At 38.6% G+C, this 23,002-nt stretch overlaps 7 protein-coding genes across 7 annotated transcripts; 3 read left to right on the forward strand and 4 right to left on the reverse strand.

The window, feature by feature from the left end:
• Positions 1 to 597: 597 nt before the first annotated feature.
• On the reverse strand, positions 598 to 1,197 carry BDF20DRAFT_803447 (uncharacterized protein; the record flags this gene model as incomplete). Its single annotated transcript, XM_053076440.1, has 1 exon — positions 598 to 1,197. A coding segment is annotated over one exon (600 nt), but the record flags the coding sequence as incomplete, so codon positions are not given.
• A 331-nt stretch (positions 1,198 to 1,528) lies between these two features.
• Positions 1,529 to 2,796, reverse strand: BDF20DRAFT_950608 (uncharacterized protein). Its single transcript, XM_053084873.1, has 3 exons — positions 2,639 to 2,796; positions 2,502 to 2,573; positions 1,529 to 2,437 (listed from the first exon to the last, which is right to left on the reverse strand). The coding sequence occupies exons 1-3, from the start codon at positions 2,706 to 2,708 to the stop codon at positions 1,623 to 1,625; spliced, it is 957 nt and encodes a 318-aa protein (XP_052940928.1). The 5' UTR covers positions 2,709 to 2,796; the 3' UTR covers positions 1,529 to 1,622.
• A 1,180-nt stretch (positions 2,797 to 3,976) lies between these two features.
• On the forward strand, positions 3,977 to 4,799 carry BDF20DRAFT_812126 (uncharacterized protein; the record flags this gene model as incomplete). Its single annotated transcript, XM_053076750.1, has 4 exons — positions 3,977 to 4,072; positions 4,145 to 4,184; positions 4,251 to 4,308; positions 4,373 to 4,799. The coding sequence occupies 4 exons, from the start codon at positions 3,977 to 3,979 to the stop codon at positions 4,797 to 4,799; spliced, it is 621 nt and encodes a 206-aa protein (XP_052940929.1).
• Positions 4,800 to 6,423: 1,624 nt separating this feature from the next.
• On the forward strand, positions 6,424 to 7,900 carry BDF20DRAFT_811914 (kinase-like domain-containing protein; the record flags this gene model as incomplete). Its single annotated transcript, XM_053076734.1, has 5 exons — positions 6,424 to 6,663; positions 6,780 to 6,863; positions 7,004 to 7,088; positions 7,204 to 7,337; positions 7,415 to 7,900. Coding segments are annotated over 5 exons (1,029 nt in total), but the record flags the coding sequence as incomplete, so codon positions are not given.
• A 2,887-nt stretch (positions 7,901 to 10,787) lies between these two features.
• On the forward strand, positions 10,788 to 16,365 carry BDF20DRAFT_950613 (thiamine diphosphate-binding protein). Its single transcript, XM_053084874.1, has 3 exons — positions 10,788 to 10,936; positions 11,043 to 13,736; positions 13,871 to 16,365. The coding sequence occupies exons 2-3, from the start codon at positions 11,109 to 11,111 to the stop codon at positions 16,148 to 16,150; spliced, it is 4,908 nt and encodes a 1,635-aa protein (XP_052940931.1). The 5' UTR covers positions 10,788 to 10,936; positions 11,043 to 11,108; the 3' UTR covers positions 16,151 to 16,365.
• A 208-nt stretch (positions 16,366 to 16,573) lies between these two features.
• Positions 16,574 to 18,294, reverse strand: BDF20DRAFT_845779 (uncharacterized protein). Its single transcript, XM_053079709.1, has 2 exons — positions 17,519 to 18,294; positions 16,574 to 17,428 (listed from the first exon to the last, which is right to left on the reverse strand). Exons 1-2 carry the CDS (start codon positions 18,089 to 18,091, stop codon positions 16,622 to 16,624), a joined length of 1,380 nt encoding a protein of 459 aa, XP_052940932.1. The 5' UTR covers positions 18,092 to 18,294; the 3' UTR covers positions 16,574 to 16,621.
• A 2,440-nt stretch (positions 18,295 to 20,734) lies between these two features.
• BDF20DRAFT_811159 (Alpha/Beta hydrolase protein) lies at positions 20,735 to 21,506 on the reverse strand (the record flags this gene model as incomplete). The annotated part of the gene is made up of 3 exons (XM_053076660.1): positions 20,735 to 21,104; positions 21,141 to 21,334; positions 21,432 to 21,506. The coding sequence occupies 3 exons, from the start codon at positions 21,504 to 21,506 to the stop codon at positions 20,735 to 20,737; spliced, it is 639 nt and encodes a 212-aa protein (XP_052940933.1).
• Between the last annotated feature and the right edge of the window lie 1,496 nt (positions 21,507 to 23,002).

Raw genomic sequence — 23,002 nt, forward strand, 5'->3', positions numbered from 1 at the left:
TATTCTTTGAAGCATTTATATCACGTTGCCAAAGTATGTGGCAGTGTTTACAAACTTTCGTACTGTAACAACGTGAACCAGCACCGATCTTTACACTTTCCATATTTTTGAGCAAACAGTTGTTGCAGACCTAATATTTGATTGTGCATGTATAAGTAAGGAATGTAGAAAAACGGCTCATAGAAATACGGCATATATTGCACAGTATAAGGGAAATGTTAATTACCTGCGACGTGCAATATTCATCAATGTCGACTACCGCAACAAGTTGTTGCTTCTGCCTTTTTAATAAGATTTTATAGAGGACACCTGTGACACCAGAGATTTGTCCTTTCATTCTTACTGTGTCTTTTCCCGACATCCCCGTCCCGAACACGACAAGTGGAATGACTAGCCTTTTGTCCATAAACTGCTCTTGACGCCAGATTCTCCGTCCATCTTCCTTGAATCTGTATCAGAAGTAGATCTTTAAGTGCCTTAAGAATAGCCATCTACCACCAAAAACGCTTACCTGCATAAGTCAACGTCTTCTTTTCTCTTCGGCTCCTCTTTTATCGTTTTTTTCTTTTTTTCTTCTTGAGCCTCCATACGCTCCCGTTTTGTCTTTTTAACTTTGCTTCTAATTGTCTTCTTCTGGCCATTCTTCAGTCGTCTTTTCATTTTCTTGTTTCTGTTTGTATGTTTTCTTTTCCTCCTATTATACTTGCGACCGCCGTCAATTAGCACATTAGCTACCTCAGCATCTGCCCGTTGTTTGCCTTGGTAATTGTTGAAGTTGAACTGGGCCGATTTGAAGCTGTAGAAGTCAAATAGTGTCTGCAGATGTTGCAATGTGTATTCCAAGTACACAATATAGGCCTCTTTGGACACGACCTTCGGTGAAGGCAGCGACGACTCAATGGACGTTATTCCTTTCCTTTCTTTTAATTTCTTCGAATAAGTGCTTCTCCTCGTGTAGCCCGCAAAGTTGGCTTTTTCACTTTTGCTGCAACTGCGTATCTCGTGATTAATATTGTTGAGGCCAACCGCAGCTGTAAAAATTTCATTCCGCCCAGGATCAACAGTAATTGGGTGGAAATACTCACCCACTTCCACGAGATTGAAGTCGTCTAGTTGTAGTAGTGCCTTTGTATTACCGGAAGTAGCCTTTCGTCTGACAAACTGTAGTGTGATACCATGTCCATCGCTTTGGGCAGTGCAGTTTAGCTTTATTTCACGATCGTTAACAATATCATCGACGGAACTGTATCCAAACGTATACAAGTTAAAAATGCGGTGAAAAACCTCAACCTGTTCTCTGTAGGTGTTTCCAGGATACTTTTGGCTCGTTATAATAGACAGCGTTTTGTGGTTGATATGGATATGGCGCCATTTCAGAGAGGACATTGGAAACAAAGAGAAAAGTCGTGGCTTTTTTTGCTCGTCTGTAGTAGCTTCGGAAATAGACAACACCTTCTGCAGCATCAAGCCTAACGCTGGTAGGAACATAGACCCGTTGGCAGTAAGATTTTCTATGTTCGGGATCGCGGGCAGTACGTCTTCAACAGCTTTGCATATGGCATTAGCCTCCTCTAACCGCTCCAAACCGGCCACCCCGTTTGGCCATTCGTAGTCCCCCTTCATTATCTTTTTGAAGCAGTATTCGTTGACGATTCTGTCGATTTCTCTTTTCTTATGTTCCTAGAACATAAAATAAACAGAACTTCGTGAGACACTCTGCTACTACAGTTGTTATGGATGCGATCATGACTTACAGGGAACAGATGCTTCAAACATGTTCGAGCGTAGTGCTTGAGCCTATTTTCAAAATTCTCTACTATAAAGTTTGAATAAGTAGTGGCCAGTGTCACGCAGGCCGCTGCCAGCGAATCGCTGTATCCTTTCATGGGATGTGTCTTCAGACTGTAAACGATTGTAGGAAATTTGCTTTTAAAGTCATCAAAGGCAAGCGTGACCGACATGTCCATGTATTGTCGATTTCTGACCCGCTTCCCTAATATAAGCTTGCAGATGCTGTACCAGAAGTTCTGCTCATAAAGGTATGGGTGACCAGTCGTTGTTTCGTAGTTATCAGTAATGTAGTAGTTCACAAATAGTTGGGCTCTATACACCACTTGACGGGTAAATTCTGCTAATTTGATGATGTTTTCTGTAGCGACTTGAGCAAACGCTGGTCTCATCAGTGTGGTTAGAAGCAGTTTCCTGCTGTAGACTTCATGACCATCTTCGAACAGCCGGCGGAGCAAGACATCCTTTGGGGGCTTGTAGTTCAAGCATAGTGGTGAAGATGATCTACTATGGCCTGCTTTACCGCAAGAGGAACAAACAACGTCTTGTTCTGCTCGTTTCTTGCTGTCTTCCAACTTCTTCTTTTTTCCTCTAGCCTTTGCAGCCTTAGTCTCGTAATCATCCTTCGCTCCTGCTTTTCTTTTTTTGGCTTTAAAACGGGTATGGTAAGAGATCTGTTTACCTTTCATTCGGAAAGTGATAACACGGCTTACATGCATCGTAAAGCTGGCATTTGTAACTTTTTTTGTTGATATGACCAACTTCTCCACAGTCCTTACAAATTTCTACATTCGTAAGGAGTATTGAATTGTAAAACTCTGTAACTGAACATAAGATAGCAAAGACATACCTTCAGCAATTTCTCTTTTCTTTCTTTCTAATTTTCGCTTGAGATGCCTCTTAGCTTCTCGAGAAGGCATAATTACATAAGCTTATAGAAGAGGCAAACAATAGTAGAGTAGGAATACTTTCTCTTGTAGAAAAAGAAAAAAAGTGATAAAGTTTTAGATGAACAGAGATGCCGAACAGTCAATGAGAATGCAAAAATATGAGTCATTTACATAGAATACAACTGGTCGCCTAGTTGTCATGGCAATTAAGAAAAATGTACGTAATTAGTTACAGACGATCACACTATGACTGTTTGAGAGAAAAGGCAGCCTGTTTTGAACCAGATACGGAGTAGTACGACACAGCCTGTGCTTATATCAATCGAATAGTACGTTATCGTTCAGAAGCTTATGAATAAGAAGTTTCCTAAAAATATATGGTCTCCAACATTTAAAGAATTTATAATGGTAGAAAAACAGATAGAAACGGATACCATGACCATACCTCACTTATTAAATATGCCATCAACAAAAGCAGATATAGGCCGCTTTTTCATCCATCTTATTTACCAGTTGTTGATCCTATAAGTAAGCGCTTGGCTAAGGATAAAAATAACACCAAAGGCACACCATTAGACAGCAATAAGCTCTTACACCACGTATTGTGCAAGCCTGCAAAACGTTTATTCCTTAGATCAGGCATGCTGAAGGGAAATATACGTACAGAAAGAAGAGGGCCTAAGATAGTTTATTGAAAGTTTTTTTTTTTTTTTTTTTTTTTTTTTTTTTTTTGTAGATTATTTTATTCAAAAATAAATAAATTCGTCAAACATCTCTGAGGGATGGGGCATGGAGAAGAAAAAGACACTTTCTGTGGTGGGTAATTAATCTAAGGCAGCCGCTTCCAGCAAGAGCTGTGAAGAAGACAGGCTCAATGAATTAATATTGTGAACTTTACTAAGGATGGATTGGCGGGGGGTGTCAAACGGAATGGCATACAATATTATTCGAGAAAACGATGTCCATATTTCCCAATGGATATTAAAGCAGACGGTGAAAAATCGAGACTGTTCAGACGAAGGTAGGGATGGGTGGATATACTGAAAGTGTCCGAATTTTGGAAATAAGTTATCGAAAAATAATTACTTGGATTGTCTGAATTAGGTTATTGAAAAAATCCAATTTTGATAGAAGAAGGTCTAAATCAAAACCGAAAATACTGTAGTCTCCGCTTTTTTGAAAAATAAGGCTCCGATTAAGGCTTCCAGTGACGTAAAAAGTCACGTACATTTATAAACTATTTTTTCAAATTCTCATTTTCTCTTCACTCTTATAATTTCAACCTACCAAAGACAAAAATGGGTAAAAAAAGAAAGTCGAAGCCTATGAGACCATGGTGCTGGTATTGTGAGAAAGATTTTGAAGATGATAAAGTTCTAGTAACTCACCAAAGGGTAACTCTCTTTATTATTGCATTTGCAATCATACATTTACTGGACTAAAACGAAAAAAAAATATAATTATAGGCGAAGCATTTCAAATGTACAGCTTGTAACAAAAAACTAAGTAAGTGCACATCGATGTTTGTCAGTCCTCTATTACCTCAAAGCTAATTTTTTTTTCTGTTGAAAGCAACCGCTGGTGGTATGGTAGTGCATTGTCAACAAGTTCACAAGATAGAAATCAATAAGTAAGTTCCGTACATCACTTGTGTAGAAATGAGGTCAATTTCTGATAATATATTCCACAAACAGAGTACCAAATGCTTTGCCTGGAAGAGACAGCCTTGATATTGAAATTTTTGGTATGGAAGGTATTCCTGAAGAAGATATGATTGCGCACGAAGCGAAAATAGCCGGAGGAGGCGGAGGAGGTCAAGCAAAGAAATCCAAGTCGTCTGGATCCGGACAATATGGAGAATTAACAATTGAGCAAATCCAGCAACAGTTAGCCGCTAAGAAAGCCGAAGCTGCTACTTCTGCCTCTCCCGTCGCAGCCGTGGCTTCTCCCGCACCCACTACTGCTTATGCACCTTTTCAACAACAGGTAGGTGTTGCCCCACAACAACAGCAACAGTACTATGCCAATGGTTATGGCAGTTATGGTGGTTATACTGGGTTTAATTCATATTATCAACAACCTGGATATAATTATGGATATAATGCTGGGTATGTTTTTTGATTGAACGAATTTTTCAATTATACTGTCTAAATATCTGCTTTTTGCATTTTACGCATATAGTGCGCCAGCGTATCAAGGGCAATACGGTTATGCAGCATATAATACTCCTCCTGTCGCTGCTCCAGTTACAGCAGCCCCAGCAGCCGCGCAACCTCCACCTCCCGCATCATCGCCATCCCAATATCCTCTTCCTCAGCAGCAACAACAGCAAGGACAAACACAGACGTCTCCTACAGCACCTTACGCCAATGCTACTTCAGCATCCTTCAATGGTCAGTTTACACAATCAGCACCCGTTTCAGCGCCGCCGCCGCCTCCTCCTGTAGCAGCAGCCGCACCTTCGATACCACCATCAGCAAGTACACACAGTGATTTGAATAAAGGTCCAAGTACTCCTTCTAGTACGTTATCTAATGAGCCCGCTACTCCCACTACTACTATAAGTACTACTACTAATAACACAGGTGGAAAAAAGAAGGCAAGCAAAGTAGTTTTGATTTACAATAATAATGACATGTCGCCGGTGAGTTTTCAAATTAACTGTAGCAGAACAAAGTTGTGAAAAGCATGTTATTGACTGTAAGAGTGCGGTCTCGCCTCTCTTTTTTCTATTATATTAGGATGAATTACGAGCTCAATTGCAACAATATAAGGTATTTTGAGAAAAGTTAGTTCTCTATTTATTCTAAATATACACATGAAGTATGCTTTGTACAATGGTGATATCTATTACTACACGGTGGGTCGGCCCCTTTTCGTACCAAGCCAAATATCCTTTTATGCATGACAAGCTAAGTTGTTGTTATGGTAAGAACTCATTTTATGTGTGAGGATCGTAACATAAAGGATTTCTATTTCTATCACAGACTATCATGATATTTTCAAACATGCATTAGAGAAATAAAGGAATTATAAATTTCAATGTTTGCTGTCCTTAGCACATGTTGACATTGTAAGAATTCAGTGCATATATTTTCTATTTATAAGTTTCTACAGTTTAGAAAATCGGGTTCAGAAGCAGGATCATGCATAGAAAAACAGAACGGCCTTTTCGCCAACATCGAACCTTTCGACTTCAGTTACTTGGTTTCATTGTTACCAATTTGGCGTCCTTTTTCATTACATAGAAAGATCGCTAAGAGTGATATAGCTCTTAGATCCGCATTACCATTCAAGTCGACATTTTCATATTTGTTCAGAAAGTTATTTTTTAATAAAGGGTTGTATCCTATATACAACAGCATTAAATCTTTTATTACAAACAGTACGATATCACAGCCTTTTGTGTGTTACCTAGTTCAATTTTACCCCTTAGTTCTAATGTTACATTTGCTCCAGCATTATTATTATGGTGATTCCTTTTTTTTTTTTTTTTTTTTTTTTGCATTGATTTTTCATCTCTGACACTTCTTTTTCTTTTCTTCTTTCTACTTTTCTCTTATTTAAATCGCTAAAGATTACCAGAAAGACAAAAGTGCCCATACTATAGGTTGATATTTTCGAAAGCGCTCAGTATTATCAATATTATAGAATGTCATCTTATGGATGTACTCGACAAACATCTGCTATTATAAGCACCCCGCATCAACGCGCTCATTCTGTTATGGCAGTGCCAAGCGAATTAATGCAGCATCGATCGTATCATCGAAAAGAAGATCAGCAACAACGACATTCAAAAAGCAATGGTAGTAGCACCGGTACGAAATCGATTGTTTGGTATCAAGAAATATACAAAAAGTATGGCTACGAACCAAAGCACAACAGTAAGCCTACGTTCTTCGGCCCTTACTTACTACTACAAACCTTGGGTGAAGGTGAATTTGCAAAAGTCAAAGCGGGTGTTCACGGCCAATTGAATCAAGAAGTAAGAAGAGAATAAATAAACAAACAAGGAAAGGAAGAGCCGAGATATTATATATCTCGGTAGTAACGGGCTCTTTTTTGACCTTTTTTCTTTTTTGCGATCTATTAAAATATTAGGTGGCCATTAAATTGATGAAAAAGGAGCATATTCAAAGTGCCGCGTTAGAAGCGAAACTTAAAAGAGAGATCACTATACTCAAGGTAAGCTTTATTTTTGTTGAACCGGTAATCGGTACAAACATTATGTAGCCAATACAACAGGATATTAGATGTACAATAATAACAATCATGACAAAAAAAAAAAAAAAAACCAAGCTTACAAAAAACCTTATTTTCTTTAGTCCGTCAATCATCGACATATCGTTAAGCTTTTTGAAGTCTTGACCATAAAGAATTATATTGGGATCGTGATGCAACGTGCAGCAGGTAATACAATTTCCTGATTTTTGCTGAAATTCTTTTTTCACTTCTCACAGACAAAAAACTAACATTTCTATCTTTCATTATGTTTGGCTACTTTTAATTATTCTTTCCCGTGCAGGTGGTGAACTATTCGATTATATTTTGAAGCAGCATTTCCTACAAGAGCCTGAAGCAAAACGATTATTTGCTCAACTTATAAGTGGAGTGGATTATATGCATAAAAAACAGATTGTACATAGAGACTTAAAGTTGGTAAGATAGATAAATATACATTTATACTGTAGCGCTGATACGTACATAAATCATCTAATAAATTGCACTCTTTATAGGAAAACTTGCTTCTCAGTAAAGAGCGTAACATAATAATCACTGATTTTGGGTTTGCCAACAGTTTTACTACTGAAATGAACGACATGATGGCTACTTCCTGTGGTTCCCCTTGCTATGCTGCACCTGAATTGGTCATTAGCGAAAGTAGCACCTATGCTGGTACAGGTGTTGATATTTGGTCATGTGGTGTCATCTTATTTGCCATGCTTTGCGGATATTTACCGTTTGACGATGATCCTACAAATCCTCAAGGAGCCAATATTAATGCGTTGTACAGATATATAGTCAGCACGCCTGTTCAGGTTCCTAAGACGATCAGCGCAGAAGCCACTCATTTACTACGTCGGATGCTCGTACCAAACCCTGTTAAACGATGCACGATAGATGAAATAAAAAAGCATCCGTGGTTACAAGAGCATGCTCATATATTTGAGGAGAGTGCCGATGCCGATCAGCCTTCAGTAGTAATAGATAAAGCAAAGCGACTAAACACGGTACCAGCAAAACCTACATTTTCTGTTAAGGCTGATGAACAGCCAAAGGAGGAAGAAAAAGAAACAAATGTGGCTTCATATCAAGGAGTCGATTGTACTGAAACAGCTTCCGCTCAGATCAGTGATCCAGCAAAGGAGAGAAGCAGTATAGAAGCCAAATATTTAGCAACAACTAATAAGCGTAATAGCAGCAGCCAGTGCCAACGAAATTCCACCCTATTACCTACTGTAGAAGAAGTAAAATCTCTAGGAGTAACTGCCCTCGAGAACCACAATGAAAACCTTTCAAAGGATGAGGATGGAAACGGTATAGCAGCTACAAGGTCAATTACTACGACATCATCAGCAACACTTGTAGTTGCACCCGCTGTACCTCCCAAACACTCAAATGATAGCACCGCGAAGACGACAATTGTAAACATTAACAAACCATTACCATTACTGGCACCCATGGATCAAAATGCTTCAAAGTCAACTGCAACAGGAACAACAACGATTACAACAACAAGTTCATCCACGTCATCTATGCTTCCAACAAAATTACTCTCTGCGTTACAGAAAGAATCAACCAAAATGACAGATGATAAAACTGTAAAGAACTCTTATAGAAAGTCATTTCAACAGTCGATACTTTCAAGCCTGCAAAACAACAAAATAGTTATACCTAATCGTCCACAAAGTGTATACAGTACGCCTGTTGCTAACAATACTCTAGGCCAACAGCATCAATACAGAGCGAGCATCGGCGTTCCTACGAGAAATGTAGGTGAACGAGAGAATGTCTCAGCAGTGCATCAGCGTCGAACAAATGATATCGAACCGTCTGTATCAGAACGTACTAACTTTATTAGAAGTGATGTGACTGAGCAGCAAATGAAGTCGAAAGGGCAACGTCTGGTCGACTGGTTCAAGAAATTACCAAGCTCTCATAGTAAGCTCGTAGTACAAAATTCTATGTATAATTTTGTTGGTTCTCGCCAACTTATGAAACAACCTTTCTGTAGGCACACGTATCAATTTGGGGACATCTCCCTCGAATGGACAAAAGCGGAATACAATCAGAATTGATAGACCATTTAATGCCGTTCCTGATTCTTCTGTCAGTAAGCCTTTTGGTATGCCTGTTGGTTCGTACTTGGCAGATTTTGACGATTCGAGGCTCAAGTTTCATAAAGGTGCCATCGATCAAGATGCTCTTACAGCCATTGCTCCGTATAAAGTTTTCGATAGAGTGAAGGATAGTCTCAGAAACATGGGTATAGACATGAAAAAGTGCCATGACTATAAGCTAAAATGCACTCGTCCCGCTCGATACGGCAATCACCAACCTCACCCTTTAAAAGATTTAAATTCAACGACCATGAGAACGAGAAAACGACTGACTAGTTTATTTTCACATCATCAAGACAAAGGGCAGCCAATCCCAAAAAACCAGTTACTCGCCAATAATAGATATAGCCACCAGCAACAACACCAGCAATTTTCTAACACTATTTATGGCGATAGAGTGTTTGATGCTGGCGAAGAAGTGCAATTTAGCGTAGAGGTATCAAAAATTGCTAATTTGGCAGGACTTTATGTAGTGGATATCAAAAGAACTAGAGGAAACATATGGGCATTCAAGTTTCTTTACCATAAATTGTTGGAATCGTTATATTTAAAAAATAATGATGCTGATACTGAGAAGCACAGAAGCGTCACATCTCAAGCACAGCACTCTTCCCAACAACGAAAACAATATGATGGCAACAATCATGGTGAGAGGAAAGACCAACAACAGAAAGAAGATTACCGAAGAAGAAGCTATGTGACATCTAGTAGTAGTGGCAGTAGTAGCATGCTGGGCCTCTAAGCATATCGCATGTCTCTTAATGAACATCTATAGTCCAAATAAGCAAGTATGAAGGGTGTTTTTTTCTGCTTTCGCCTATTACACAGAAATAGAATATACCCCCACACCCCAATTCTTTCTTTTTTGTATTATCTCCATACATCACTATATCTGTAAACATTTACTGCTATATCATAATAAATAATAATAATAATAATAAAGAAAACATTATTCAAAGCTACACAGCATTTTGGCTTTTGCTGATGTATTTTGGGCTCTATACAAATATATGCTCTTGGTCTTTTCCCAAATCCTTTTTATCTCAAACCCTGATCGCGCAATCTAGAATTTGATCGACTGACTTTTTATCAAATAGCTATCATCGTGGTACAAAATAAAAATGCCACTGATCCCTACTCATCCATGTTGATTTGAAAATTTCTCTTAATTGTGGTCAAAGCAGTACATAATAGTACAATAGTACATCAGCTCAAACGTTTGTTCCATATATTCACAAAATCACATTTGATGAGATTCAGTTCCTCGGATGTGTATCGGGTCTTCCGCAGAACAGGCAGAAAAATAATAGACATTGAACTTGTAACGCGTGAAGAATGCTGTGAAAGAATCCAGGCGCTAGAAACTGAATATGCTGAATGAGGTTAAGAAACTGTTGTTTACTGATAGCTGAACGTAGGCTGAGATTGTTTCAAGGGTAATCGAACAGTCAATTGCAGCAACAAAGCAACACCACTATCTGCACTTTATTAAGGCTGACTTTGACCAATAGTTGAGATTATTGATAAATGCTGGTTATTTGGCGCTTCATATTGAGTCAAAGATTTGCATTTTTAAGATTTTGACAGTTTCCTAAAGAGATAAGATGTCCAATCAACCCCACTTTTGATGGATGAAGCCCAGAGAGATGAATGCTGAGTTTACGCACATTCAACCAATTAGGGAAGGGAAAAATTGTGTGCTGAAGTCGCAATTGTACGCGAGCACGACAGTTTTCTATTCTGTGAAAGCCTGAACCCGGGAAAGGCAAATGGCTTAATCATTAAAGCTTATATTGATCAACTTTAATTTTCATAACCATTTCAACTTCTATTCTTCTTTTTTTTTATTTTTATCAGCACCTCTTACATTATTGTTAACTTCCCTTCCTCCACATCTGTATATACATACGCTCAACCGTAAGTAAGATAATAATGACAAGATCTATCCATGGATCAGTCTTCGTACCTAACTTTTTTCGTTTGACATCTGTTGGTACCTTTTTTTTTCGCTGCATAAAAATAGATCTCTTCCAGAATTTCGTATTTCAGGCACTGACATTAACAATAACAGAATAAGAGAATATATACTATGACTCACCCAAAAGTACAACTGATAACTGGTGAGAATGCTTCTTTTAAAGCAGCCCAGCTTTTGAGTGAGCACGTCTACACTTACAAGAAAATCGATCATGTCGAAGAAGTAGAAAACAGCATCTGGGGAAAAGCAGTTTCTCATTCAGTCTACAAACAGCAGGATATTGTATCTTATTTACGACGAGGCGCTCATGCTTCTGCACTTATTCCCTCTGATACACTTCTTCCAGCCATTCCACAACTTTACAAGCTTGCATCACAAAAAACTGGCGTTGTTCTTCATGTTTCTGCTGAAAAGTCTTCACCATCTTCATCATTTGCTGATTTCTCTAAAGTGATGGCAGTACGCCAAAGTGGTTGGACACTTTTGAGCTCATCTACTGTACAAGAAGCTCACGATTTAGCCATTATAGCTCATGTTGTCGCTATTAAAACGAATACTCCTGTGTTGCATTTCTTCGATTCCAAACGTATTGCACAAGAATATGCTACTATTCAAGTCGTGGACCAAAAAACACTTACTCAGCTTGTGTCAGCCGAGGATCTTGAAAATTATCGTCAACAGCAAGAGACTCTGCTCCAACAACAGCCTCAATCTGCTTATCTTCAATACAAGCAAAAGAAGGAGCAGGAGCAACAAGAAGGAGAAGAGCAAAAGGATGTGGACGTCTATGCTACTGTTCATCAAGTAATGGCACAATTCGCCGAGATAACAGGTCGTCAATATAAACCATTGGAATATAAGGGTCATGCTGAGGCGGAACATGTTGTGGTAGCGATGGGTGCAGGCGCAACCGTCGTAGAGAAAACAGTAGAAGCCATTCAATCTACGAAGAAAAATTCAAAGATTGGTGTCCTTAAAGTGAGACTGTACCGTCCTTGGTCAGATACTGACTTTTTGCAAGCTTTACCCAGTGCTTCCGTCACACGTTTGGCCGTATTGGAACCCTCTCATGATCACGCATCCACCTGGAACCCTTTATTTTTGGATATCACTGCTGCATACCAAACAGCCGAGGATAATGATGTGGAGATTATTAGTGGCCAATATGGTGTAGAGTCTCAAGATTTTTCACCCGCTCAGGTTCAAGCTGTATTTGCGGAACTGAGCAAGCTCAATTTCCAACGTAAATTCGAAGTGGCTACCTTGAAACCTGTTATTGATGATATCAAAACCATCTCTCCCGCTGGTACAGAAGAGTTCATTATTGTCCAGGATGAAGCTCTTGCTTTAAATTATGCTCAGATTGCTGTTTCAACTGGTAAAAATGCTCAAATTTATACAGTTAATGGCGTTTCTCATATTCGTGTTTCCAGTTCATTCGATACCTTTATTCCTTCTCTTATTGCAACGGCTGAAGCTGTACTTTTACAAGATAACAAAATTAACGCTGCTCCCGCACTTGAAGGCGGCCTTGCAACTGACGGCATCCTCATTCTGTCTGGTACCGCTGCTGATGCCAATTTGGACAGCTTTACCAAATGCACTAAGCGTTACATTTATGAAAATAGTACCAGAGTGGTTGCAATTGACAATGCCAAGGACCTTGTCTCCTCAGGTCTGTCCACTGCGCTATCAAACGCTGTTGACCGGGCTATTCCTGAAAGCTGGGGCCCGGACTCATTCCCCAGAACGCCTTTCTTCCCTCCACCTGCCACTCCTGCACCTGCTCCTTTACCTATCGAAACACCTTACTTGAAAATGCTCGATCAAGTATTCCAAGATCGTCTCGAGATTGCCAATGCTACTAACAGTGCATCTGTTTGGTCGCGTGATGAGCAAAACCCTGAGGCTGCTGCACCTGAATTCGGATATGGTAAATTGTTAAATCGTATTCAAGAACGTACCCGTTTCATTGACGCTGCTGAACAAATTGTCAAGGAGAATAAAGTATCGTCGACTTTATACAAGGCCTTATCTCAATGGTTGTTGTACGTTAAATCTGACAAACAAGATGTCAATGCTGTGAACAAGGCTGCCAAGGCGGTCATTGCAGCTTTAGGCGATGCAACAATTGATGAAGAGAAGTATATTGTGAAGAACAAGGAATACTTATTTGCAAAGTCTAATTGGTTGATTGGGTCTGATAAGTGGGCTTATGATCTTGGCCAATCTGGTGTTCATCATGTCATCGCTCAAGGTGAAAATGTGAATATGTTAATCGTTGATACCTTGCCTTATTCTGATGGAAAGATCTCACGTGAAGAGCGTAAGAAAGACATTGGTCTTTATGCTATGAGTTTCGGATCTGCTTACGTTGCTTCCGTTGCTGTTTATTCATCCTATACCGGTGTATTGCATGCTCTTATGGAAGCTGATGCTTATCAAGGTCCTTCTATTGTTTTGGCTTATTTGCCTCAACAACACAAAGAAGTTGAAAATGGATACCATGTTGACCCTATTTATACTTTGAAGGAGACCAAGATCTCCGTTGATAATGGCGCTTGGCCTTTGTATCGCTGGAATCCAGCTTTGGAATTGGAAAATAAGGAACCGTTTGCTTTAGATTCTCAACGTATCAAGAAGGATCTTGAAAAGTTCTTGGAGCGTGAAAATCATTTCTCTCAAATTGTTTCTGAACATCCTGATATCTCTGAATTACTTGTGAGCTCGTTGGAGAAGGTAAGCAACAAAAATAGGATGTACAACTTCAACCACCACCTCCACATCCCCCCCCTTTTTTTTTAAAAGAAAAAAGGAATTAGTAATTATTCGGCCAAACTTAGCATTTCTTTTCTTTTTTTTTATGTATTTAGGATGTTGATAGGCGTCACAAGAAATTGAAACGTAAAGCGCGTGAGGATTATGTAAAGCTGCTTTCAGGTTTAGGCGCGGCTAATGGTCCTCCTTTAACCGTCTTATTTGCTTCTGATAACGGCAATGCCGAAGGCGTTGCTAAAAAGATCGCTAATCGTGGTAAATCCCGTGGTCTACAAGTAAAGCTTATGGCTATGGATGATTATGAGGATGTGAAAGAATTGGGTGGCGAAACAAACGTTGTATTTATAGTTTCCACTGCTGGTCAAGGTGAATTTCCCTCAAATGGTCGTGATATGTGGAAGGCGCTCAACAACTTAATTACGGGAGACGCTGACTTCTCCCAGCTCAATTATGCTGTCTTTGGTATGGGTGATAGTCATTACTGGCCTCGTGAGGAGGACGCTATGTTCTATAACCGTCCTGGTAAATTGATAGATGCAAAGTTGGAAACCTTAGGCGCCATCCGTCTTGTTGAATTAGGCTTGGGTGATGATCAAGATGCCGATGGTTTTGAAACTGGTTTAGCTGCCTGGCAACCAGAATTTTGGAAGGCTTTAGGTGTGAAAGACGTAGGTGCTGAAGACGATGAACCCAAGTTAACTGATGATCAAATGAAAATCAACTCCCACTACCTTCGTGGCACCATTGCTGAAGACCTCGCTGATGAATCAACAGGAGCTATTGGCGAGATCAACGGTAAACTGCTCAAGTTCCATGGTTCTTATGGTCAGGACGATCGTGACGTCAGAGAAGAGCGTAAGAAGATGGGTTTGGAAAAGGCTTATAGTTTTATGATCCGTGTACGTATGCCCGGTGGTGTTGCTACTCCTGCTCAATGGCTCGCTATGGATGAATTGGCTGACAAATACGCTAATGGAGCTATTAAAATGACGACGCGTCAAGCTTTCCAATTGCATGGTGTGCTTAAGAAAAACCTACGTACCACCATCCGTGGTATTAACAAATCTCTTCTTTCTACCTTGGCTGCTTGCGGTGATGTCAACCGTAATATCATGGTCACACCTGTTACTGAAATTCCTGAAGTTCATCCCCAAGTTCAAGAATTCAGCATAAAATTGATGGAACATTTGGCTCCTAAAACAACTGCTTATCATGAAATTTGGTTATCAAACGAACTAGTGGCTGGTAATGCCGTACAAGACTTCGAACCTATTTATGGCCCTACTTATTTGCCCCGTAAATTCAAGATTGTCGTAGCAGTTCCTCCCAATAACGATGTCGATATTTTTGCTCATGATTTGGGCTTTATTGCTATTGTTGATGAGCAAAAGAAAGTGACCGGTTACAACGTTACCATTGGTGGTGGTATGGGTATGACACACGGTAACAAGAAGACATATCCTCGTCCTGCCAACGTGATTGGTTACGTTCCTGCTGAATTAGGCGTTGCTTGTGCTGAAGCTGTTATGACAACACAGCGTGATTATGGTGACCGTACCAACCGTAAGCATGCTCGTTTCAAGTATACTATTGATACCCACGGCCTAGACTTTATTAAAAACGAGATTGAACAACGTATGGGTGCCAAATTCGAAGAAATCAAACCTTTTGAATTCAAGGATAATGCAGATCGTTATGGTTGGTCTAAGGGCTTGGATGACAAATGGCATTTCGGTATGTTTATTGAAAACGGTAAGATCAAGGACTGGCCTGATTTCCAACCCAAGAGCGGTCTAAAGGAATTAGCACAATGGCACAAAGGTGAATTCCGCTTATCTCCCAACCAACATCTTATCATTGCCAATGTACCTGAAGAAGATCTTGAAAAGACAAAAGCTCTCTTAGCTAAATACAAGATGGATAATCTCTCCTTTACAGGCCTTCGATTGAATGCCATGGCTTGTGTTGCTTTACCAACCTGTGGTTTGGCTATGGCAGAATCTGAGCGTTATTTACCTACACTTGTTGGCCATCTTGAACATGCTATTGAGGAAGCTGGTCTCCGTGATGATGCTATTACAATTCGTATGACTGGTTGTCCTAATGGTTGTGCTCGCCCTTATCTTGCTGAACTCGCCTTTGTAGGCAAAGCACCCAATACATATAATGTCTATCTCGGTGGTGGACATCAAGGTCAGCGTTTGAATAAGTTATATAAAGAAAGCTTGAAGGAAGAAGAAATCTTAAAGGAGATTAATCCTATCATCAAACGATATGCTTTGGAGCGTCTTCAAGATGAACCATTTGGTGACTTTGTCATTCGTGCTGGATACGTTAAGAAGACTATTACAGGCACTGACTTCCATGATCTTTAACACAAAAAGCATATAATATGTGTTGTAGCAATTTAACTGTACAATATTAATTCTTCTATGTCTACTATATGTATCTTTTTGCATCTCTTCATTTTTTTTCTTATTATATCTAATTGAAATGATCCCCCTTCCCTATATATGACTATGACATCCACCTCGGTGTCAAAAGTTTTCGAATAAAATTTATAGACTGTTACTATTTTGCTTTAAGCTTTAAACATACTATTGTCGTGGCATACAGCTAATTTCCATATGAGTGCATTTCTTTCCTGGCTCCTCAGCCAAAGTAAAACTAGGCTTAGTAACTAGATGATACGCTGGGTAGCGGGTGAATAGACTCAGTCATACCTACGAGCATTAGAACACTTTCTCAAAGTCGGAACTCAAAAAAAAACAAAAAAAAAAGAAAAAAGGAACCTAGTACCTCGATCAGTGTCTGTTCTAATTGATACAGACATAATGTCAATTTAATTATAATACAATAGGCTCGTCTCTTTTCTTTTCAAAAAATATGCTTTTCATTTTGTTCAAAAGAGGATTTCTGCTGTTATTTGATTGAGTTCTTGTTTGTGATCGTTGTCTTTGTTGCGGCTGAGTCATTGATACTGAAGACGCTATGTTATTGGTACCCTCGTACGAAAAGAAAGAAGATGGGTTTGCCGTGGATAAGGTTTCAGTTGGCTTTCGCTCTTCTTCCTTCATAGATTCTTCTATTGCCTCTGTTTCCATACTGTCTTCCAAATCAGAGTAAGTTCTACACAATGGACACTGAAAGCCTGGGTAACTTTTAAGCAAAGGCCTGATACACCTAAAGTGAAAAGCGTGGCTACATGGTGATAAAAATATGGACTGACATGGGACCATATCTGCTAAACAAATGCAGCATTCATCTAAATCCGTCATGCTTATATTACTGAGCTTATGATTTGCATTTATAACAGTATTAGTAACAATGGAGGGTTCTTCTTTTTTTTCATCAGTTGCTAAAAGATCATTAATCTCTTTAATATAACCTTGGTGTTGTGATAACTGGCGCCGAAAGGCATCAAATGTTTGTGTTTGAAAAGTGAAGGCTTTCTGTTGCTGTACGAAAGGATCGACAATGCTCAAATCTACCTTCATTTTCACAGCACGATACTGTTCTTCTGTTCCGTTTTGAAAATTTTCACCTAACTGAATTATATCGTTGTGTTGAAGCTCTTTAGGCTCGTCCTCGCTACCTACTTTAATGTGATTCAGAAAGGTGCCCGTAGACGATTTCGTATCCCTCAAGAACACCTGAAATAAGTATACAGTTAGATAATGTTTTTCCTTTTATGAAAATTCCCATCAAAATTATTATAGGAAAAAAAGGTTTTTGGTCTTTACCTTCCCATCATTGTCAACATAAATCTCGCAATGGTTGCGGGATACAACCTTTGACTGGAAGTGTACCAGAGTCGTATTGTTGTCACTCAACCTTGTTTCATTTATGTAAATATCAGAGTAGCGGCCAAAGCATAACAGCTTGCCAGATATTAATTTACAGTTAATGATACGAAAAATAAAACTCTTGGAGGGATCATCTAAATGAGGAACAATTCGAATTTGAACAACAGGACCATCATTCTTATCTGCAACGTTATTGACAGGAACACTACTTGTTGCACAGCTTTTGGAAGTGTTGGGACAAGAAGAACAAGAAGGGGAAGGAAGAGTGGCGTTCTCCATGCTACTGCTGCTGTTAGTAATACTGCTACTGCTGATGTTGCTGTCATTTTTTACATCTTCATTGATATGGGTCCTCTTCTTCTTGAACTTAGTTGATAACTTTCTGACTAAGCATTTTGCGGTCTTATTATTTTTCGCCATTCCTGCCGGCTTTGCTACCGCTGTATGATTGTTGTTGCAACTATATGCATAAGATGTTTGCTGCTGGTTTGCTGATACAGGTGCAACCATATATTTGTGTTTTTAAGTAACAAAAGATGTCAAGAAAATTAGATCAACTTGATCAAGAGAGAAGTTTTGTTTGATGCGCAAAATTGTCAAGAAAAGGGAAAAAAGTGTAGATGGAAGAATTGCCTTTATACGATAGTATTATCTGCATGCATCTACACTCCAAAATAATAGAATCCAAATTCCTTAGAATCTTTGAATATTCTTTGTTTTTAAGTTTCCCTTCATCCTCCTTCTTTTTTTTTTCGAAACAAATGATACTGAAAGCGTTGATTTAGCTTCCACTCAACTATTGACACCGTTAGTGTTTACACAATCATTTACAACTTCAACAACATGCTTTGACCTTTTGAATAGTACCTTTGCAAGTATAAGCAAGTAAGTGATTGATAAGTATACGATAATGTCACATTGACTCTATCTTTCGTTATTTGCTTACAATTGTACAAGCGGCCTATAAATAGATATGGATAACTATATAATGGATGTATACGCCCACATGTGCATGTTCAATCTACATTTATTAAGTAATTTATTTGCATATACTTCCATACTGATTTGAAAGAACTGATAAATTGGCACCAGAAAGAATATTGTTTGTAAATCGTTATAACTTGAAAGTCATTTTGAAATCTTACAAAATGACCTGGCATTATATAGACCATGCTACTTCAAACATCGAAAGCGCACCAAAAAGAATTATATGTATAATGATGATTTTCAATACGAATACATGCAGCAAACTGTATAACCGTATCAAAAGAGTATGAAAGCTTCATTGGCAGTTTAGCAAAGGCCGAACAACGGAGGCAGCATAGACTCACAACACCTGCTCTTGCAATGCTTTATAGAAAACAATAGCTGTGCTACCGCTATACATATGTCTTATATACTATCTCGAGCATGCCTTCAGCTTTGGAAGCGGAAGGGAGCTCGTTTCTTCTAGTATCAACGTTTAATGCTAACAAAATAGTCGAGGTCGTTAGCTGATGTAGAACAACGGATAAAACCTATTTAGATCTTCTTCAATAAAAATATATCTATCACAGCAATATTACTCTAGTGGAATGTTCACGAAATTTGAAATTTGATTAGAAGAAAGTGTTTACACATAGAGAAAGGCTCAGTAGTCCCCAAGGGAGAGATCCTTTTTTTTTTTGCTAAGCTGATATGAACCCTATCTCGGGTTTATGCATGCTATATCAAGAAGTATCGGATGATAGGCCTTTATAAGTAATTCCATGACTATTGAAAATTTTAACATGGTGCTGACTTTTAGTCAAGATCTTCCGAATATGGCCATCTAACGGTGGCACGTTTGTATATCTATTTGGCGAGTAGGTTCTGCCCACATATTATGCGCCAACTTTATCTGAAGGAAGACGTTGAATGTCTACTGCAATTTTGACAATATTCAACGCTAAAAAAATTGATAATTTCAACAATTATTAGTATCACTTTTCATTCACGAGTCTTGTCGTTCACCAATTTTTTTCTTAGCTAAAACCGACTTGGATAAGATACAGCAAGTGAAAAGAAGAAGGTGGAAGAAACCGCTATGTATGAAATAGGATTACAAGGGGGAATGGGGTTTGAGTTTTACACTTTTTCTGTCACTCCACATTGGTAGTCATCAGTTTTATAACAGTTGTCAATACAAAGTATCCATATAAATACAACAAGAGTTAATCAAAGGAAGCCCTTTTCTTGAATGGTTTTCCTGTCAACTTCAGATATAATCTCATAACTATTTCTCACTATCGCAAAAAAATGAAATCATTCATAATTCTGACAGATAGATGGGCAAGAGCCATACTTATGACAAGAGCAGAAGTACGTACACTTTAATTGCGTGAATGACGTTAATTTCGGCGATTGCAATCAATAATGAATTGAGCAAAAGAGACAATCAATCCATTATCTTTATAAAATTTCAACTTTCAAGCAAGAGCTCTACTATTGCTTTTAACAATTGATGTACCATTTTAACAAATGCATATTGCAATGGAAATATTGCTAAGGTTCATATACACGCATTGGCACACGAACGAGAAAATGGAGGTTAACTGCTATGGCGTATTTCGATATTAAAAATAATATGTTCTTTACTGCTTACACATTTTCAATTCAAGGTTTATAGGACATCATTACATTTCCTCGTTGAAGACACATATTTGTATCGTAATGGTAAATGTAAAAAAAGAGTATGGAGATGGGAATATATGTGTTCTAAGGTTAGGCAAATAAATAAGTACTGCTATATAAGCAAGGGAAACAAAATTGACTATGTTACTCATATTAATCTTTCATTTCTGCTCTGACAGCCTCATTGAAATCATCAGGATTGTCCAAATACATATGATGGCCACCATGAGGTATTCGTATAACCTTCACCGGAACTTTCATAAACTTCTTGGCCTTTTCTGCTGCCTTATAATCCATCCAATCCTGTTCGCCATAAATGAAAACTGTAGGCATTTTTAAGTTAGCCAGCCTATGGAATAATGGTTTCCTAGCATAGGCACCGGGAGCTAAAATGGCCGCTAGAGCGTATTCACCTGAGCCCGTGGAAGAAGTGATATTGTAACTAGTTCCAAGAGTTTAGTATTCCGTATAAGATTCATAGCATACAATAAGAGTTTATACCTACATATAATCATACAAATCATGTTGTTCGGCTGTCTCCAGATGAGCAAATCTCCTTGATGTGTACGTATGAACTAAACTCGGGCCGAATGGACCGATCATCCGAATAATTGACATGGGAGTGATATTGCGATCCCACAAATAGGTAGCCCATGCAGGTATTTTACGCCTTTGTGGCGGTGATAATGTTGTGCTATTATCATTTTGACTACTACTATTACTGCTACTACCTTCTAGCCGCTGTACTTGTTCTTGTTGTTGTTGCATTTTTGCGGCATTCTCAGCAGCCGCTGCTTCGGCTTGGTAATATGCTCCTATCTGATTTGCTTCCTCTTCAAGTCTTTCATGCAGTGTTGTAGTATCGCTGTTACTGTCTTCGATGGCTTTGCTATTTTCCTTTTCTAACTTGACACGCTCTTCTGGAGTGTTCTCGGGTATTCCGGCAGGAGATACCAAAATCAGCTTCTCAACCTTTTCAGGGTATTTCAAAGCATAACACGCGGCAAAATAACCACCCAACGAATGACCGAACAGTGTCATCTTTTTAATGCCTACTTTTTGTCTCCATTGTTCTAATGATTCAACAAAATGATCTTCTACCTGCAAAGTAATGTTGAAGAAAAAAAAAAAAAAAAAAAAAAAAAAGACAGTGAATAATTGCAATGAAACATGAATGACTATTATATTTGTTCTTTACCTCATCCACTATTTCGTTCCAAGTCTGTTTTGAATGTTTTGATATGGTCCATTTCGGTCTAGAACTGTTGCCCATACCTAGCCAGTCCAACGCAAATATCCTCCAATTTGGTTCTTGTGACAATTGATGGTAATTACGATAAAAAAAGCCCAAACCGGCGCCATAACCATGACAAATAACCAGATTACGCTGCTGTTGCTGCTTACTGTTACTGTTTTCCTTCTGTATATCTTCCAACAGTTCATTATCGATTTTTGAGACAACCTGAAATGGATGAGTAGTAGCAGAAGTATCACTAGTGTCCTGAAAATCTGTCTGCTGCTGTCGCTGCGAAATATAGAGAGTATTGATTTGTCTTGCCACCCTATTTTTTGTTAACGCTGTGTTTTGCTCTTTATCAATAGTGATGCGACCAATGCGAGCAAAAATAGGGACAATATTACTGCTGTTGCTATGCGAAGAGACTAATGATGATTGCGGCAGTGCTTGATAAATACGTTGTAAAATACGAGCTTCCGCAATACTTGATGTCTTTTCGGACCTTTGCCACCAATTCTTGATGAAATTTAATCTTGTGGTAGGAGGTATCACTGCAGGTAGTGATGAAGGGATAATGGAAAAATCAGTTCGACTGTCAACAGATTGGAACATTCCTGAAATTTATTGTTGAAATTTGTTTTTATGTACGCTTGTACATGTATATCTGTGTGTGTAAATAAATAGATCTTTACTTTTGAAATAAAAGCACTGGGAGAAGGAGAAAAAGTTCTTCGAGTTCTTGTCGCTTTTTTTAATGCTACGGATTTCCTATTTGAGAATAAAAACTTACCATTTAAAGGAATGAATTACGTATATTGGCTTGTAAGCAGCAATATGGTGGAGATTCAAATTGTTGGAGTGCTGATAGGGCGAGCTCGCTTTCTAATTATCACAGCGTTATCGCTGGCTGATCCCAATGGTTATCTGTAAAGAACAATTCAGTATATTGATTTAATGGCATGAGGGGTTCCAGCTAGACCAATGTCATCAGCTGTTACATGAGCGTTGCGCTTGCAAAATAACCGACACTTTTAATCGAATAGGGTAGACAAAAGCGCGGTCATCATTCAATTTCTGTTGGTTCCGAAGTAATTTTTTTGTCTTTTGAAGAGCCAAGAAAAGTATGTCTTTAATTGATATATTAATAAAGTCAAGTACTTGATTCAATAAAATGATTTTGTATTACAGTAGGCCGTTCAAGATTTTGAAAGATGCCTAAACAGTTTCTCTTGAAAATGTATAGTGACGTCCCTCGAGCTATAGACGAAGCTGCGGTACTTTATTCCACGTTTTCAATTGGAAGTTTACAGAACTACTAACCACCATTTCGAAACTGTAAAAGGAAGAAGAGTCTTACAAAAAGTTACAGCTAGGTTCAGGCTTAGATACAATATCTTTGGAATTATTTATAATGCCGAGTATGTTATGCTTTGGCAGAAACAGAGATGAATTTTAAATTTACGCTGCATCGTTCAGTGAGCGTGTTAATGAGCATAGAGAAGTTTGTTGAAACAGACTGGTTTGCTATTTTC

Source organism: Mycotypha africana (genome assembly GCF_025528875.1).
Source record: "Mycotypha africana strain NRRL 2978 chromosome Unknown BDF20scaffold_1, whole genome shotgun sequence".
NCBI lineage: Eukaryota > Fungi > Mucoromycota > Mucoromycetes > Mucorales > Mycotyphaceae > Mycotypha > Mycotypha africana.

Excerpts from the sequence above, each read along its gene's own strand:
- BDF20DRAFT_950613 (XM_053084874.1), top strand. The coding sequence starts at position 11,109 with ATGACTCACCCAAAAGTACAACTGATAACTGGTGAGAATGCTTCTTTT. Across the intron at positions 13,737-13,870 it reads TTGTGAGCTCGTTGGAGAAG|GATGTTGATAGGCGTCACAA; the intron begins GTAAGCAACAAA and ends TTATGTATTTAG.
- BDF20DRAFT_950608 (XM_053084873.1), bottom strand. The coding sequence starts at position 2,708 with ATGCCTTCTCGAGAAGCTAAGAGGCATCTCAAGCGAAAATTAGAAAGA. Across the intron at positions 2,574-2,638 it reads GAAAAGAGAAATTGCTGAAG|AAATTTGTAAGGACTGTGGA; the intron begins GTATGTCTTTGC and ends TTACGAATGTAG. Across the intron at positions 2,438-2,501 it reads ATGCCAGCTTTACGATGCAT|CCAAAAAAAGAAAAGCAGGA; the intron begins GTAAGCCGTGTT and ends CCCGTTTTAAAG.
- BDF20DRAFT_845779 (XM_053079709.1), bottom strand. The coding sequence starts at position 18,091 with ATGGTTGCACCTGTATCAGCAAACCAGCAGCAAACATCTTATGCATAT. Across the intron at positions 17,429-17,518 it reads ATGTTGACAATGATGGGAAG|GTGTTCTTGAGGGATACGAA; the intron begins GTAAAGACCAAA and ends TACTTATTTCAG.